Raw genomic sequence first — 13,511 nt, 5'->3', positions numbered from 1 at the left:
AATTGTCCCCGCGGGATGTACGATGCAACGGAGACAGAGGAATGGCCGGTGGACGATGTGAAATATACGATAATCGTTAACCCGGAAGCGAGCACATTTCTGCGTGTTGCCGCATCGAAAGTATTCGTGGAGAATGTTGGCCGATAAGAATCTTCCCTCGCAATGTTCCCGTGTTCGACTTTTCGCTCCGAGAAGAATATTCTATATCTCTTTTGCGGTAGATTATATATATAGAAACCGTGATAACGAATTTTCACATCGGGGGAAAATACTTTAAAAATTCGCGCATTTTGAAAATCTGATTTCGAAAAGTTTAATTTTGCACGAGGAGAAGAAGTACAAGGCGATGAAAAACTTTTATGTACGATTGGATAAAAAGTATCATTGAAAGTACTGAATATAATATTACAAAATTTACTCATAAATGTAACGATTGAAACAAATGGAATTTCGATGATCGAAGATGAACGAAAAAGAAATGTTTCAATTTACATTAATATTTATACGCTCAAAAAAGAATCAAACATAAATTTCCCCGACCTATGAAAAAAAAATTCACCCCTTTAAAAATTCCACGAGATAGAATCCGCCAATAGCCGCTTGATCAGGGAAATTTATCCAGGCGTAAGGGGTTGAAGCGCCGCACACATCATCCCCGAAACGCGAGGCCATCGAATTAATTAAAAGAACTAATTAGACGAAACACATCGAGTAATATTAGCGAGAGCAATTTCGAATAATTTACACGTACATATCATATCCCGCCGCGATACGAGGGAAAACGATAATCGGCCAGGCGTACCCCTTTCATCCCCTGCCCATCCAAGAATTCGTATCTGATTATTGCATTTTACAATCGGGCAAAAGAACCATTCTCGACTCATTAACGCGTCCAACGAAGCGTGAACAGGGAGGGGGAGGAGGATCGTTTGTCGTCACGCTCTCGACGCGTGATGGAAAATGAAAAGTGAGATGCGAAAGAAAAAAAAAAAAAAAAAGAGGCAGAAACGAGGAGGAAAAATATTAAAAATATCGCTCGGCTTATTAGCGGTTTATACGTTTCCCGATAATCAGCGGGATCGATTCCACGAACGCCGCAAGGGAGGCGTTTCGTATCACCGTCAGGAATAATTTGCATCCTCCCGTGTCGCACCGTCTCGCGGTGACGGTTATTGCGATTCCCCGGCGACACTTCGATCCCACTTTCGACCGTACGACTAATGCATTTTCAAACGAAATGCGAATAGACACACGTTAGCTCGTGGGCGGTAGTGGCACGAGAGAGCCACGAAAGCAGGACCGGAATTCGAAAGTTTCGGTGTCTTCTATAGGCGAAGTTGGAACGAGTTGCGCGTTGAATATTATATTATAGTAAAACAAGACCGTCTACAACGGGTGTTGTTGCATATGGAACGATAAGAAGGGGAGGGGGGTAACACAGGAAATTTCATATCGAGTTTTCTTTAACTGTTTGTAGTTTGATTATATCGAGCTTTTTGGGACGAGGTTTGGCCTCCGTTACGGGAATAATAATTTTATGACGGTTGCGGCGCGAAATTTCTTATCGAATTGCCCATTGCCGCGGATACACGGATCGAGATTCGAAGCTTTCTTGATTTGGAATGTGCGTTTTTGAAGTTTCTTATTCGTTCATTTTTCTTTATATGGTATGCTCTCTTCATTTAACACGTAGAAATAATATTTTTGTGTATAAAGTAACGAAGAAAAAATATAATGAGTAAGATACGAGTTTTCGTGGATCCTTATATCATAACATCTAAATTGGTCCAATCAATAGATCAATCAAAACAATACGTGGGGATTTATGAGAGAAGAATTGCAACATTTCTCTACTTCTCATTCACTCGTTGCATACTCTAACCCAATAAACATATATATCTAAATCATGAATCATTCGTTTAAATCTAATTCGAACAAATCTAAATATACTTCTAAACCGTACATGTATAATATCGAATATATCATTTCCATCCCCATAAATGATTCAAATTATTAAACTTATCAACGCTTTCGTAAATAATCCCAAGAGGGGACTTGAGCAAATAGTAAAGATTAATTACATAATTTCATAATTTGAATATTTATATGCGATTTATTAATTGCCATGGAATTTCTTTTTAATTACTATTATTTTCCAAGATCATGTACATCATTCAATCAACGAAACCTTTCGAATGTAAAATTTCTATATTTGACGTTAAGTCTTCTTATTCTTTATAATTTTATCACACCATTAAAAAAATGGAACAATAATATACTTTTTTTCAAATTAAAATGCGAATGAATAAAATGCGAGAAAATGATTCGTCTTTTTCCTCTTTTCCAAAGTATTATTTTCTACCTATTTTAAATTGCTCGTAATCTCATTACACTGTCAAAGGGTTAGAAAATCCCATGGATCGTCAGAGAGAGAGAGAGAAAGCAATCTAGTCGATTTATCATGGTATCTCGTTATCGGTCAGCGTGGAATAATCGCAGCCATAAATAATCAGCGTGCGCGATCCGCAGGGCAATTATTCGAGCAGCCCGGAATTTATTCGAGGAGTTATCCCGATAAGATGTGCACAGGTTTCTGGCTGAAATAGCAAGGGGCCAGCCACATTTCGGACGGTTCGTTTGCTGGCCGAAACACCGAATGAAGAGGGTCGTTGCTACATATTCATATAATAAACTCGCCACCTACCCCTTAGTCCCAGACCACTCCTTACCCTTCGTGACATTTTCAAATGGACGATGATGCGTATTTAACATTCGTCCAGGAATGGATCTCGTCAAAAATTGTCCTCTTTCGAACGACGCGTGAAGAAATTTCGAAAAAAAGAAATGGAATACAAAAGAGTACGAACAAACAACGGAGATAGCGACTTGTTTTCTTGAATATTCTTGACAAGAATAATTTATGAAACAGTTATGCCCGAATATCTGAATAATTCACGATTTCTTTCTTCGAATCAATGAATTCGTATAGCCCTACTTGCATTCGATATCTTACTATGATTAAACTTTGAATACGAAGTTTGAATCTTTATTAAAATTTATTTAATAAAACCGAATTCACGTAGCAATGAATTTTTAAATTATTATTCTCCCTAAAATTCGAGCAATTTAATCAAAAATTCATTACCAAATCCCTTACATATTCGAATAAACGATGACCATTAACCACTGACAACAACGTCAAAAGTCAATCGAAAGTGGAGATGTCGAATCGAGAGACGCTCTCGCTCTCAGTCAATCTCGAAAAGCAACAGCAAAGTCCCACTCAATCCTATGAATTACCGCAGGTGTTCGACGATCTGCTACATTAATGCTAATGCGGGGTGTTACCGAATTGTTCAACAAGCGCAGATTGAACAGCGCGGCCCGTTATACGGCAGCCGCGTACGGACTGTTGATGCATTATTCAAGCGCAAACGCCGCCACGTGTACCGTGGTGGCTCGGCGTTGTTGCGCGTTAACTTGGCCTAAACTCCGCCGGCATCAGGGAGGGCAAAAGAGGAGCAAACCGACCTGGATGCTAACACCAAGGATAAGGGTCCATCCTTGCTCGAGAGAAACGTGCATGGACGCGGAAACGTCGCCCTCGCGCTTCGAATTATTACGCGGAGGGGAGGGTTACCTGTGCAATTTGCTTGGATTTGCTTCGATAATGTTATACGATGGATTGGGATTATACGCGAATAATAAGCGTGTGTTGGATAAAATTCTTTTGTACGTTGAATTATTGAGTAATTGTTTGTATAAAAGTATACGTATATATAAGAATTGTGTAAATAATCGAATGAGTGTGTAATATAATCAGATAATTGTTCCTAATTTTTGGATATGATTAAACAGAGAACAAGCTATGCGGATAATTGTTTTCAATCAGTCTGATCAATATATGGACAAACTACTTAATTCGTACTTGGAGCATTTGCTTGGATGACTGTATGAAGATTGTACTACTTAGTCTCTCCTTATACATATGTCCGACTATGTATAGGACAAACTACTTATTTCGTGTCAGTAATATCGGTATATAAAATGGTTTATATTTTAAATTTTTCCTATATGCATTGTGTTTTATTATAACAATATATAATAAATAAAGATATTCTTTATCTTTCCCAGAGACCGATATTTCGTTTTATTTCGAGAGCTAAATAATCACTATAACGGAGCAAGGATGAGATCTTGTTTCGTTCCCGATCAATGCCCAGTCTTACCCTTCGTTTACTCTCCACAGCAGTCAGTGAAATCTCCTTTGTCTATAATTGGCCACTCGAGAAAGAAAGTAAAAAACGAGGCAGAGAGTATCAATCGATTCTCCAGATACTGATCATTCTAAGAATTTAGTAAATATGTAGGTATTTAAGTAGCAGATTTAAACCTCGCACACTTTGATTCTCTTGTAGAAAAGGTATATTATTCAACTGTTTCGAAATATTTGAGAAGTTTTATAATTGTATATATTTTTTAGATCCCTATAATATTTATATGAGTCTTCTAATTACTTAAATGTAAAAAATATATAAATCAAAAGTCTTATTATCCTCAATAAAATTTCAATTATTTGTATCAATTTATGGATTTTGTATCTACTTCTAATACATTATTTTTTATTATCTCTTTGCTTTTAAAAACAGCAAGATGGCTTAAACTTTCCCTTTGCACATCTAAGTTTGGAAGAAAATTATATCGTCGAAAAATAAACGATTCGACGTGAATGGAATTTGATGGAAAAGGAAAAAATAAAAAATTAGAAATGAAAAGGCGTTAGAAACAGGATGTTAGGGCGAATTTTCCTCGAACACTTTGCTTTTCACGAACAAGCTTAATGATCCGCGAGAGTTATTGTGTCCAAGGGCGGTTTTCCTCACCGTCAGGGGAAAATCTCCAATTAGGGAATTTCCCTGCGAACGGAATAGGAAGAAAAAAATCGTGGTAATGAACAGGGCAGACACTCGATGCGAAATATGGGCTTTGAAATGTTCGAACTTGTTCTTTGAGACGTTTATACTTGCGGAGTTCCATTTTTAGGGAGAACTAATAAGAAGAAAATCGATACACAAGTTATTACGAAAGAAGGTTTCTGAAAGTTGGCGAACGTGGATTTATCGAGGTAAGATGAAACGAAGGAAATATTATTTTTATAAAGTGTAAGTATATTTGTTATCTTTTCTATCCTTACGTGCAGCTTAATGAAATTACTCGTTACTTATACAAATATTCGATAAAAAGTTTATCCAGTATATATTCATATGTTTATTCGATAGAGGAATAAAAATTTATTGAAATTTTATAATGATGTTTGGGAAGAAAGGAAAATTCGATTTATTAATTCTATCCAAACCTATCCAATTTAAATCGATACAACTTGGGTAAGTATTTCTGACGAAACAAAGAGCGAAACGAGACAAATCACACACGTCTAAAATACATTTCGAAGATAAATGTGTCCTCCTCGTGTGCTCTGCGAAATTCCGAAAAATGAGAACCAGAATTTATTCAGCAGAGTGGAGGACTGCAAGTAAAAGAAAAAAAAAAAAGAAAGACCAAACAGAACCAACATCCTCGTCAGGAACGGAAACACGATCGACTGGTGAAACAGAATGTACGTTGTTTACGGATACCAATAGTTCCAATGAATCGCACGAGCGATTCGATGACGAACCTGTAACAATCTTATCTTAGATCGAAACTCTTGTTTGCTAACAAGAAGTGAGACATTTTTTTTCTCTCTCTCTCAGAACAGCGAATGAAAAATTTCGTTGGTACGAAGAAGAGAGAAAGAAATGGATGATACAAGTTGACGAAACGTTTTATCAAATAAAATAAAATTTTGAAAATAATTTTTATGAATTTATTATGTGATAATATCGTATAATTTGTTTTATATTATTAACGAATTTTCTCATTTAATAATCTCCATCAAAAAATTCTGTCAGCGTATTTAAACATTTAAACGGTTAAAAATTAACCAAAAATCATTCATTTTTTTTTTCTTCGCCATTTCTAAAACTTCATTGAAACGAACTACGATCAACTAATGTCATTCCACGATTACATTCTACAGCAAGATGAAAAGATGTTTCTCATTATCCCTCAAAGCATGGAACCGAAAGCCTGACGAAACGAAATGAAATTCCTCGCGGTCTCGCCTCTGTTACAACGAGTAACAGAAGAAGAAGAAGAAGAAGAAAAAGGCAGAAGATGGAACCGCTTTGACAGACATTCGGAAATTAAGTCGCCAGTTTCGCGACTTAACGGAGCGCGATCCGGTCACAAAGGGTGCGCCGCGTACCAACCCCCCCGCGTGTCGAAATGACTGTTATGCGGCCCGTTGAATGAAGCCAGGGGTTGCAACCACAAATTACTAATTACACAGTTGGCCCCTTAGGGAATGCGGTGTCGAGCTCGTGCAATGTATGACGTACGGCCGCGAGACGACACGCGTACTCTGATACAATACGTAACGTATACGAGCGGGGATACGACGAAACCACCCCTCTTTGTGTCACGTTATACGGCTGGCCTTTGAGTATTCTTGAATTCGACTCGTGAAACTCGATGGCCGGGTAAAAGCTGTTGTGTCTTTCGAGCGTGATAAGCATCGTAACGTGTTAAAAGTGTTTAAAAGAACAAGAAGAAAAAAGAAAGAAAGAAAAGAGAAAAAGGTAGTAGAACAAGGCCGTTTTATGTTTCCACCCTCGAACACCCCATTTCTTATTTTTCTTCCCTCCCCTTTTTCGGATAAATATTTCGAATATCTTCTCCTACTCGTCAAGGATCACCGCTTTTGAATTTCATCGTCTCTCGTTGCTTCGAGAGACCACCCCCACCAACCGACATCTTTCCAATAAAAAAGGAAAGGAGCGAGAGCATAGACAGACAGATATGAGATTGCATACAGGCTCGCGAGCATCGTAACACGCTCCTTTTACTCGTTACTCGAAGGGACGCCAATTGAACCGACAACAACCCTCCCCCGACCAATCGTTTCTCGTCCCGTGCTAGGGAGAGCTCGATAACCGGCAAAAACACGGCGGGTTCGCGTATCCCGGGGCGGTCGAGAGGCGACATCTTTTGCGAAGAGGAGGGGTATGTCGTCGAAAAATGTACTGCAAGGGTCGAAAGCTCAGCGTCACGTTCCGCAGTGTGCGCTTCCCGGCTCCACTCGAGCTTCTTTACTGGTTAAGCTCGCCGACTCGCCTCTAAATCGAATAAAAGTCAGATAGTCCCAGGCTTCCGCCTTATTTACGGGAGGATAGAGCGAGAGAGGGAGAGGGGGGAAGAGTGGAGAAGAAGAGGAAGGGAAGAAGAGCGAAATGGGACGGATTCGATCGTCGAGTAAGAGAGACTGGGGGTGATATAGAGGGTGAGGAGACAGGGGAGAGTGTGTACACGATATTGGATAAAACGGGGCGATCATCGAGTTATCGTTATCCTCGATTCATGGATCATCGTGGAATTCAATGGCGTGTCCGGCGTGTGTTAGGCGTGCCACGTTCCAAAGAGGAATCTTTCACGGGGTGTCGTTTGGACGGAAAATTGATTGGCCGATACGGTTGCAGCGTGTCGTGTGTTGGAATAAACGCGATGGAACTCGTATGCAAAGAGGAATCGTTTCGAGGTTCCCTCTTTAGACGGATTATTTATGTATAAGATTTTTATATCCAGGTAATTATTAATGGATCAATCGTTCTTTTACAATTTATTGTTAATCAGTTTATAATCGAATTTAATATCTATCGAGCGAAGGATACGAAAATTTATTTACTCTTAATATGAAATTTTTCATTCCTGATTACAATATTTCTTCTGAATCTGAATAGCTTGTTAATCGACACTTTTGAAATTATTTTTGTGCACACTGTTGTTGCCCAAATAGAAAATAAAATTAGAAAAAAAATGCAAATTTAATCGAATATAGGAGTGAATAAAAGTAAGGAAAGTAAGTAATTCGATTTATATATGGTCAGACGTATACAAAATTTAGAAACTTGAAATAAATGATATACTATAATCAAAAAGATTGAAACTAATTTGTTTTGTATTTGATTATGCACAAAAATAAAAATGAATCATCGAGTTTTTTCTAAAGAAAATTACTATTTCATTTTTCTATTAAATTTCAAACATATATATTTCTCCTTCCTTTATCTTCAAACTGGCGTATCAAAAATTTCCCAAAAACATTCAACATCCGATTCCAATCACAACTCACAACATTAAACAATCTCCCCTTTCCGAGCCTCCTTTCCGACAAACAAAAAACCTCCAACAAAGAAACACGGACCTCCTTCTAATACCACGGCCAGGCTACCAAACAACCCAGACTGGCGGCTATTCCCCTGCGTGCTTCCTGTCGAAATTTATTCCGGCGAATTGAATGTTCCGGAGGGCCGCAACCGCTCCTCGAAACCGGTATTTGGCGCGGTGGCGCGCGAGAAACGTGCTCCAGCGGCGGGTAAACAGCGCGGCAACAATCGAAACGCGGCACGGTTACGATCCCCGGATAATTTACACGGGGTTTCGAGCGCAGGCGCGCGCGTGTTCGAGAGCTTTACCCCACCGCCCTTGGAGATCGTCAAACTCTTGAAAACCGTTTTATTAGCTCAGGCGGCTGGGTAAACGCCTCGGGTGGCGACTCTAAGCGACTCGGACCCGTGTCGAATATTTACACGCGTTACACGCGGTTTCTCCTTGCGTGGCAAGGAAAGGTAAAGAGAGAGAGAGGGAGGGAGAAAGGGAGAGGGGGTGAGTTACGGCATTGGGTCTGCATTGTGTCTGTTCCGTCGGCATTATCACGAAGTGCCGCCTCGAAGTCTTCCGTGTATTTGTGCTACGCTCGGGCCAAGAGTCCCGTGGAAACAATTAATCTAGCCCTCTGATTACTCCTCCGACTACTGAAACATCCACCCCTCCCCTTGCAAACGACTGAGCTTCCGCCTCGCCGACGACTTCAGACGTCAAAACTCGAGATATTAATATGTTCTCCCGGATGGCAGAACGAAGACCGACTCTTACCCGACGCGCTCACCCCTTCGCTGGAGGATACCCTCCGCTGATTAAATTATTGTTGGCCTGTCCATTCAACGAGATACTTTTCTCTCTGAAGAATATCGCGTCCACGAGGTCAATCTCCAGCGATCTCCAGGAGGATGGAGATGTAAGAAAAATTTTTTAACGTTTTAATTGGATAAGAGTTTTTTCAAAACAGAGTGTTTTCAATATTACGATATTACGCGATATTATTGACAATGAAATGAATTGAAATTGTTAGACTGTATTTTTTCCCAAAGTGAATATTTCTTAAGGGATGTTAAATAATTATTCGTTGCATCGAATTATTTTACCAAAAGGAAATTATATAATTATTCGTAATAACAATTCTCATTTATTACGACTGTAATTATTGATATGAAAATAACAAGCGAAGGAATTTCAGCTTAATCTGGTATAACTTAATTAGCTTTAAACTAAATCTAGGGCTCAATCTAGCGAAGAAAGGTGACACGTTACAGGGTAGGCTAACTATGAATTAAATACTTTTTTATTCGCTTAGAATGAGGTTATTAAAAGCGTCCCTTGTCAGTACCTAGTCCTCACCGCAAACAAGATGTAATATTTAACTCGCCTGATCATGTTTAAAGTATTTATGTGCCATTTCTGATAGTTTTCCGAGCATTAGAATAATTATTCATAACGTTTTGCATTTAAAAAACAGAAATTTGAATTAATTAAACAATTACTGAATTTTAATTTCAATTATCGTGTAATGTGTAATTTTCAAGATCTAAATTAAATACATTTAATCCGAGATATTCATTTATGAAAAAATGTAGATTTAAGAATGTGCACACTTATTTTTGGCTTACTTTAAACATAGAATATATTACGAAATAATCTTTTCCTGGATTTTAAAAATTTCATTTTCGACAAAAAAGAATAATAATGTCGTATAATTCTTTTGTGTGTGACTATACTTTATTTAAAGTGCATTTAATTCACTTGAAAATATGTGACCTGGTCTATTTCACAAATAAAGGGCTTTTTATTATTGAAACTGTAATCATTAATTAAAACACGAGACAGAAAATGAACAGAGAGAATAATTACAATGTTCGATATGAAAATTACAGAACAAACAAAGTGAAAAGTGATATCATGAATTACTGAACTGAATTCTGAGGGACATTCTGTGTATTTGCAAATCTATCGAATATAACGTGAACGAACTCGAATCGAATGAAGTGTATGCAGTTATTTTAACATGAATAGGATAGTTCAAAGCCAAAATCCATTATAGTAGTGTGCTAACTTATTTCGACCAATAATTTGAAACACACGTTATATATAAGAGAATAATTTAGATAAAATGTGTATATAATTTTAAAATGATCTTCCTATAAATTAATGTAACTATAATAATTATATCAATATACATGTACAATATTATTTATTTAATAATACTTTTGATTGAAAATGACTCTCATTGTCTAATATTCATAAAATAAAGGATAAAAATTTTACACAAATTTTCAAGTCATTTTCATTCATAAATATTCCTACTTTTTTATACGATTAAAACAATAAATTACTCACCCACGACGTGCAGATAGCCATATTGGGTTTTCGCGGTTGCCGTATTAATCTGGCACATGTACTTTCCCTTGTCATCCTCCCGAACATCTTTGATATGTAGGAACCAGGTCCTGTGCTTATCATGGGTCACGGATATCCTAGGGTTCCTGGTAATAACGTGACTTTGTACTGTCAGGATGGCACTCTTGTCGAAAAGCATCCAAGCCACCTGAAACGAAACAGGAATCCCGTTATGCCATAAACAGGATTTACGGCCTCGCATCGATTATCATAAAATTGCAATTCCTATCGAAACATCGTTAACGTCACGGGACTCATTTGTCGAGATATGATATAACCTGTGTTGTTATTGGGGATATCCAACAAAGAAATAGAAAATATTTTTGATTATATAAATGATTGAATATAAATTAGGAAATATTATTGAATTTTTGAATTTGAAGAACAGAAACGTTAAAAAATAATGTATAATATATTTCTATTGTTGGATATACTTAATTGCTCTTAATTTAATCAAAGTAATGGAATTATTGTTGATAAGGGTAATGAAGTAGATCGATTGATTCCATCGATACATTGCTAATGATTGACATCTGACAACTGCCAATTCATTTACCAACTATCTCGTACAAATTCCCTCTAATCCTCTTCTAGTTACCTCCTTAATGCCCTTCTCTAAGAAGCAAGTATAACTATGTCTATCTAATGCTCGAATGTGGATGAAACTTTACTAACGATAAGTAATTCCCAACCCTTTATGCTCCACGCAAACACATCGATCCCAATTAACGTTAATTAATTTCTCTATTGAACTTGGCAAACTATTCAATCTGTTTTGTTTTTGAAAATCAAATATCAACATTCTATGGTAAATGATATGGATGGAAATGTTTATTTATTGATCTTTCAGCTGTGAATCTTTGTAATTTCAATTTTTGTAATTTGAATTTTTTTGGAATGATTTCTGATCATCCATTATTCTATTTTTCAAAAATGATTTTGACTTGGTTATTTGATATTGTGATTATAGAAGTACAATATATTATCTATAATCTAATCAATTCATATTCTTAATATTATTAATTGATTTTTGTAAAAATATTTATATATAATGAAAAATAACTATTGAGACAATCTAATCAGAATTCATTTGAAATATATGAAATTGTATTAATAGTATTTCTCTTCATATCATAATTGATAGTTTTTTTATTATAAAAAGAATAATTTATATATTTGAAACAATATATTGTAACCACCAAAATTTGAATCATACAAATAACAAAGAAATACAAAAATCTTATATCTTTATAATTACTTTTAAGATATTATTCTATGACTAAGAAATACAGCAGATATATTGTATTTCCTAAAGGTAATTTATATGTACATTAAAAAGTTAAATTAACTTTTAAAGTTAATTTGCTGAAGAAGAAAAGTATCATATTCCAAGCTTACAATTAAACCCACAGTTTTTCCAATTTAAAACTACTTAAAATTAGACATGGAAAATTAATCTTCACAAACTTGTTTCGAAGTTAATTCACAAGAGAAGAGAAAACAGCATTTCAATTCAATTTTATTTCACCTTGATATTTTTATGTTTTACAACCATGAATCTAATTTCATAATTATAGCGAGCAAAATATTTGTACTATTTTAAAATATCACAACATAACCATACATTTCTTCAACATAAACACATTACATTATGCAGATTGCAACATCTCTTAATTTAAATATAATTTTGTTAAACGCAATATGAATGATGAGACTATGATATTTTAAATTATGTTTTACAATGAATGAAATGAATATAATTCCAATAAATATAAAATCTTACATACACGAACTATAATTCCTACTTGTTTAAAAAATTTACAGTAGCAATATAATTAAAACAATTGGAATATTAACAAATTTTCATAACGATATCCAATCCGAGCAATGTATACTATTTGCATTACTATTTGCAAATAGCAAAGAATAAAAATAAATATAAGACCATGATTAATTATAGACATGAACACATACAATCCCATCTTCACACGAAAATTAATTTTTAGCACGAAGGATAAAGAAAAGGAAATGGAATTTCGAGTCAAAGGAAACAATACTGTTACACTTTCAAAATTTCATCGGAATTCGATAGGATTCATTTATCGCCGACGGTCATTCTGTAAGAAACTGATTGAATTCCGATCACGAGGGCCCATTCGCGGACTGATCAATACAGAAGAAAGAAAAGAAAGCGGATGACAGACATAGAGAGAGAACGATCCGTTAAAAGAAGAAAAGTTATCGCGCAAGAACGAGAAACGAGGAATCTTTCTGGAGATCGTCCCTGGAGAAATAAGAAGACCTGTTTCGCGCGTATACATGACGTTGTGAACTTCCGGTATTCTCGCAACGCCACCTTCTTACGACAGAAAAATAGGCTGATATGCTTTTACACTGCAACACCCTCGCGATAAGTCTTTGCTAACCGGCTCGGTCTTTACGATCAGAAATAAAAGAAAGGAAGAGAAAGAAATACAGGGGGAATAGTAGTTTAACCTGGCGTTTAACTTTGTTTAATCTTTCCTCTGGATAACTAATGCTTTTTCTTTTCTGTTTTGTCTATTTTGTGAAACGGACGATGGAATAATTATTCCTTAATTATTCCTTATAAGAAATTTATTTAATTATTGTTTATATTTAAACAAACGTAAAGAGAAATAATTTTAAAAAGAGGTCATGGGAAAAATAATTTTGAGAAAAAATCTTGTTTGAGAAAGAAAGAAAAATATTTTAGTAAAAAATACTATCGTACAATTAATGTACGAAAGTGTTAATTATTATATTGCATGAGAAATTTTGTATCTGATCAAATCATATAATTGTGAAATTCGTAATTAAAA

At 35.9% G+C, this 13,511-nt stretch overlaps 1 protein-coding gene across 13 annotated transcripts in view; it reads right to left on the bottom strand.

Annotated features, from left to right (window-relative positions):
• The window catches only part of LOC107997758 (lachesin), a 307,455-nt gene that overhangs the window by 149,161 nt on the left and 144,783 nt on the right, over window positions 1-13,511 (bottom strand). For all 13 annotated transcript variants that reach the window (XR_009828951.1, XR_009828952.1, XR_009828953.1 and 10 more), the window contains one exon: window positions 10,612-10,819. Coding sequence is in view for 10 of the 13 variants with exons in the window: in XM_062071865.1 (XP_061927849.1) it covers window positions 10,612-10,819 (208 nt within the window). In the remaining 3 variants the exon portion in view is untranslated. The remainder of the gene's footprint in view (window positions 1-10,611; window positions 10,820-13,511) is intronic.

The sequence above is a fragment of the Apis cerana genome, linkage group LG2, assembly GCF_029169275.1.
Source record: "Apis cerana isolate GH-2021 linkage group LG2, AcerK_1.0, whole genome shotgun sequence".
NCBI classification, from domain to species: domain Eukaryota; kingdom Metazoa; phylum Arthropoda; class Insecta; order Hymenoptera; family Apidae; genus Apis; species Apis cerana.
Note: the sequence above shows the minus strand (reverse complement) of the source record. Positions and strands in the feature narration are given on the sequence as shown.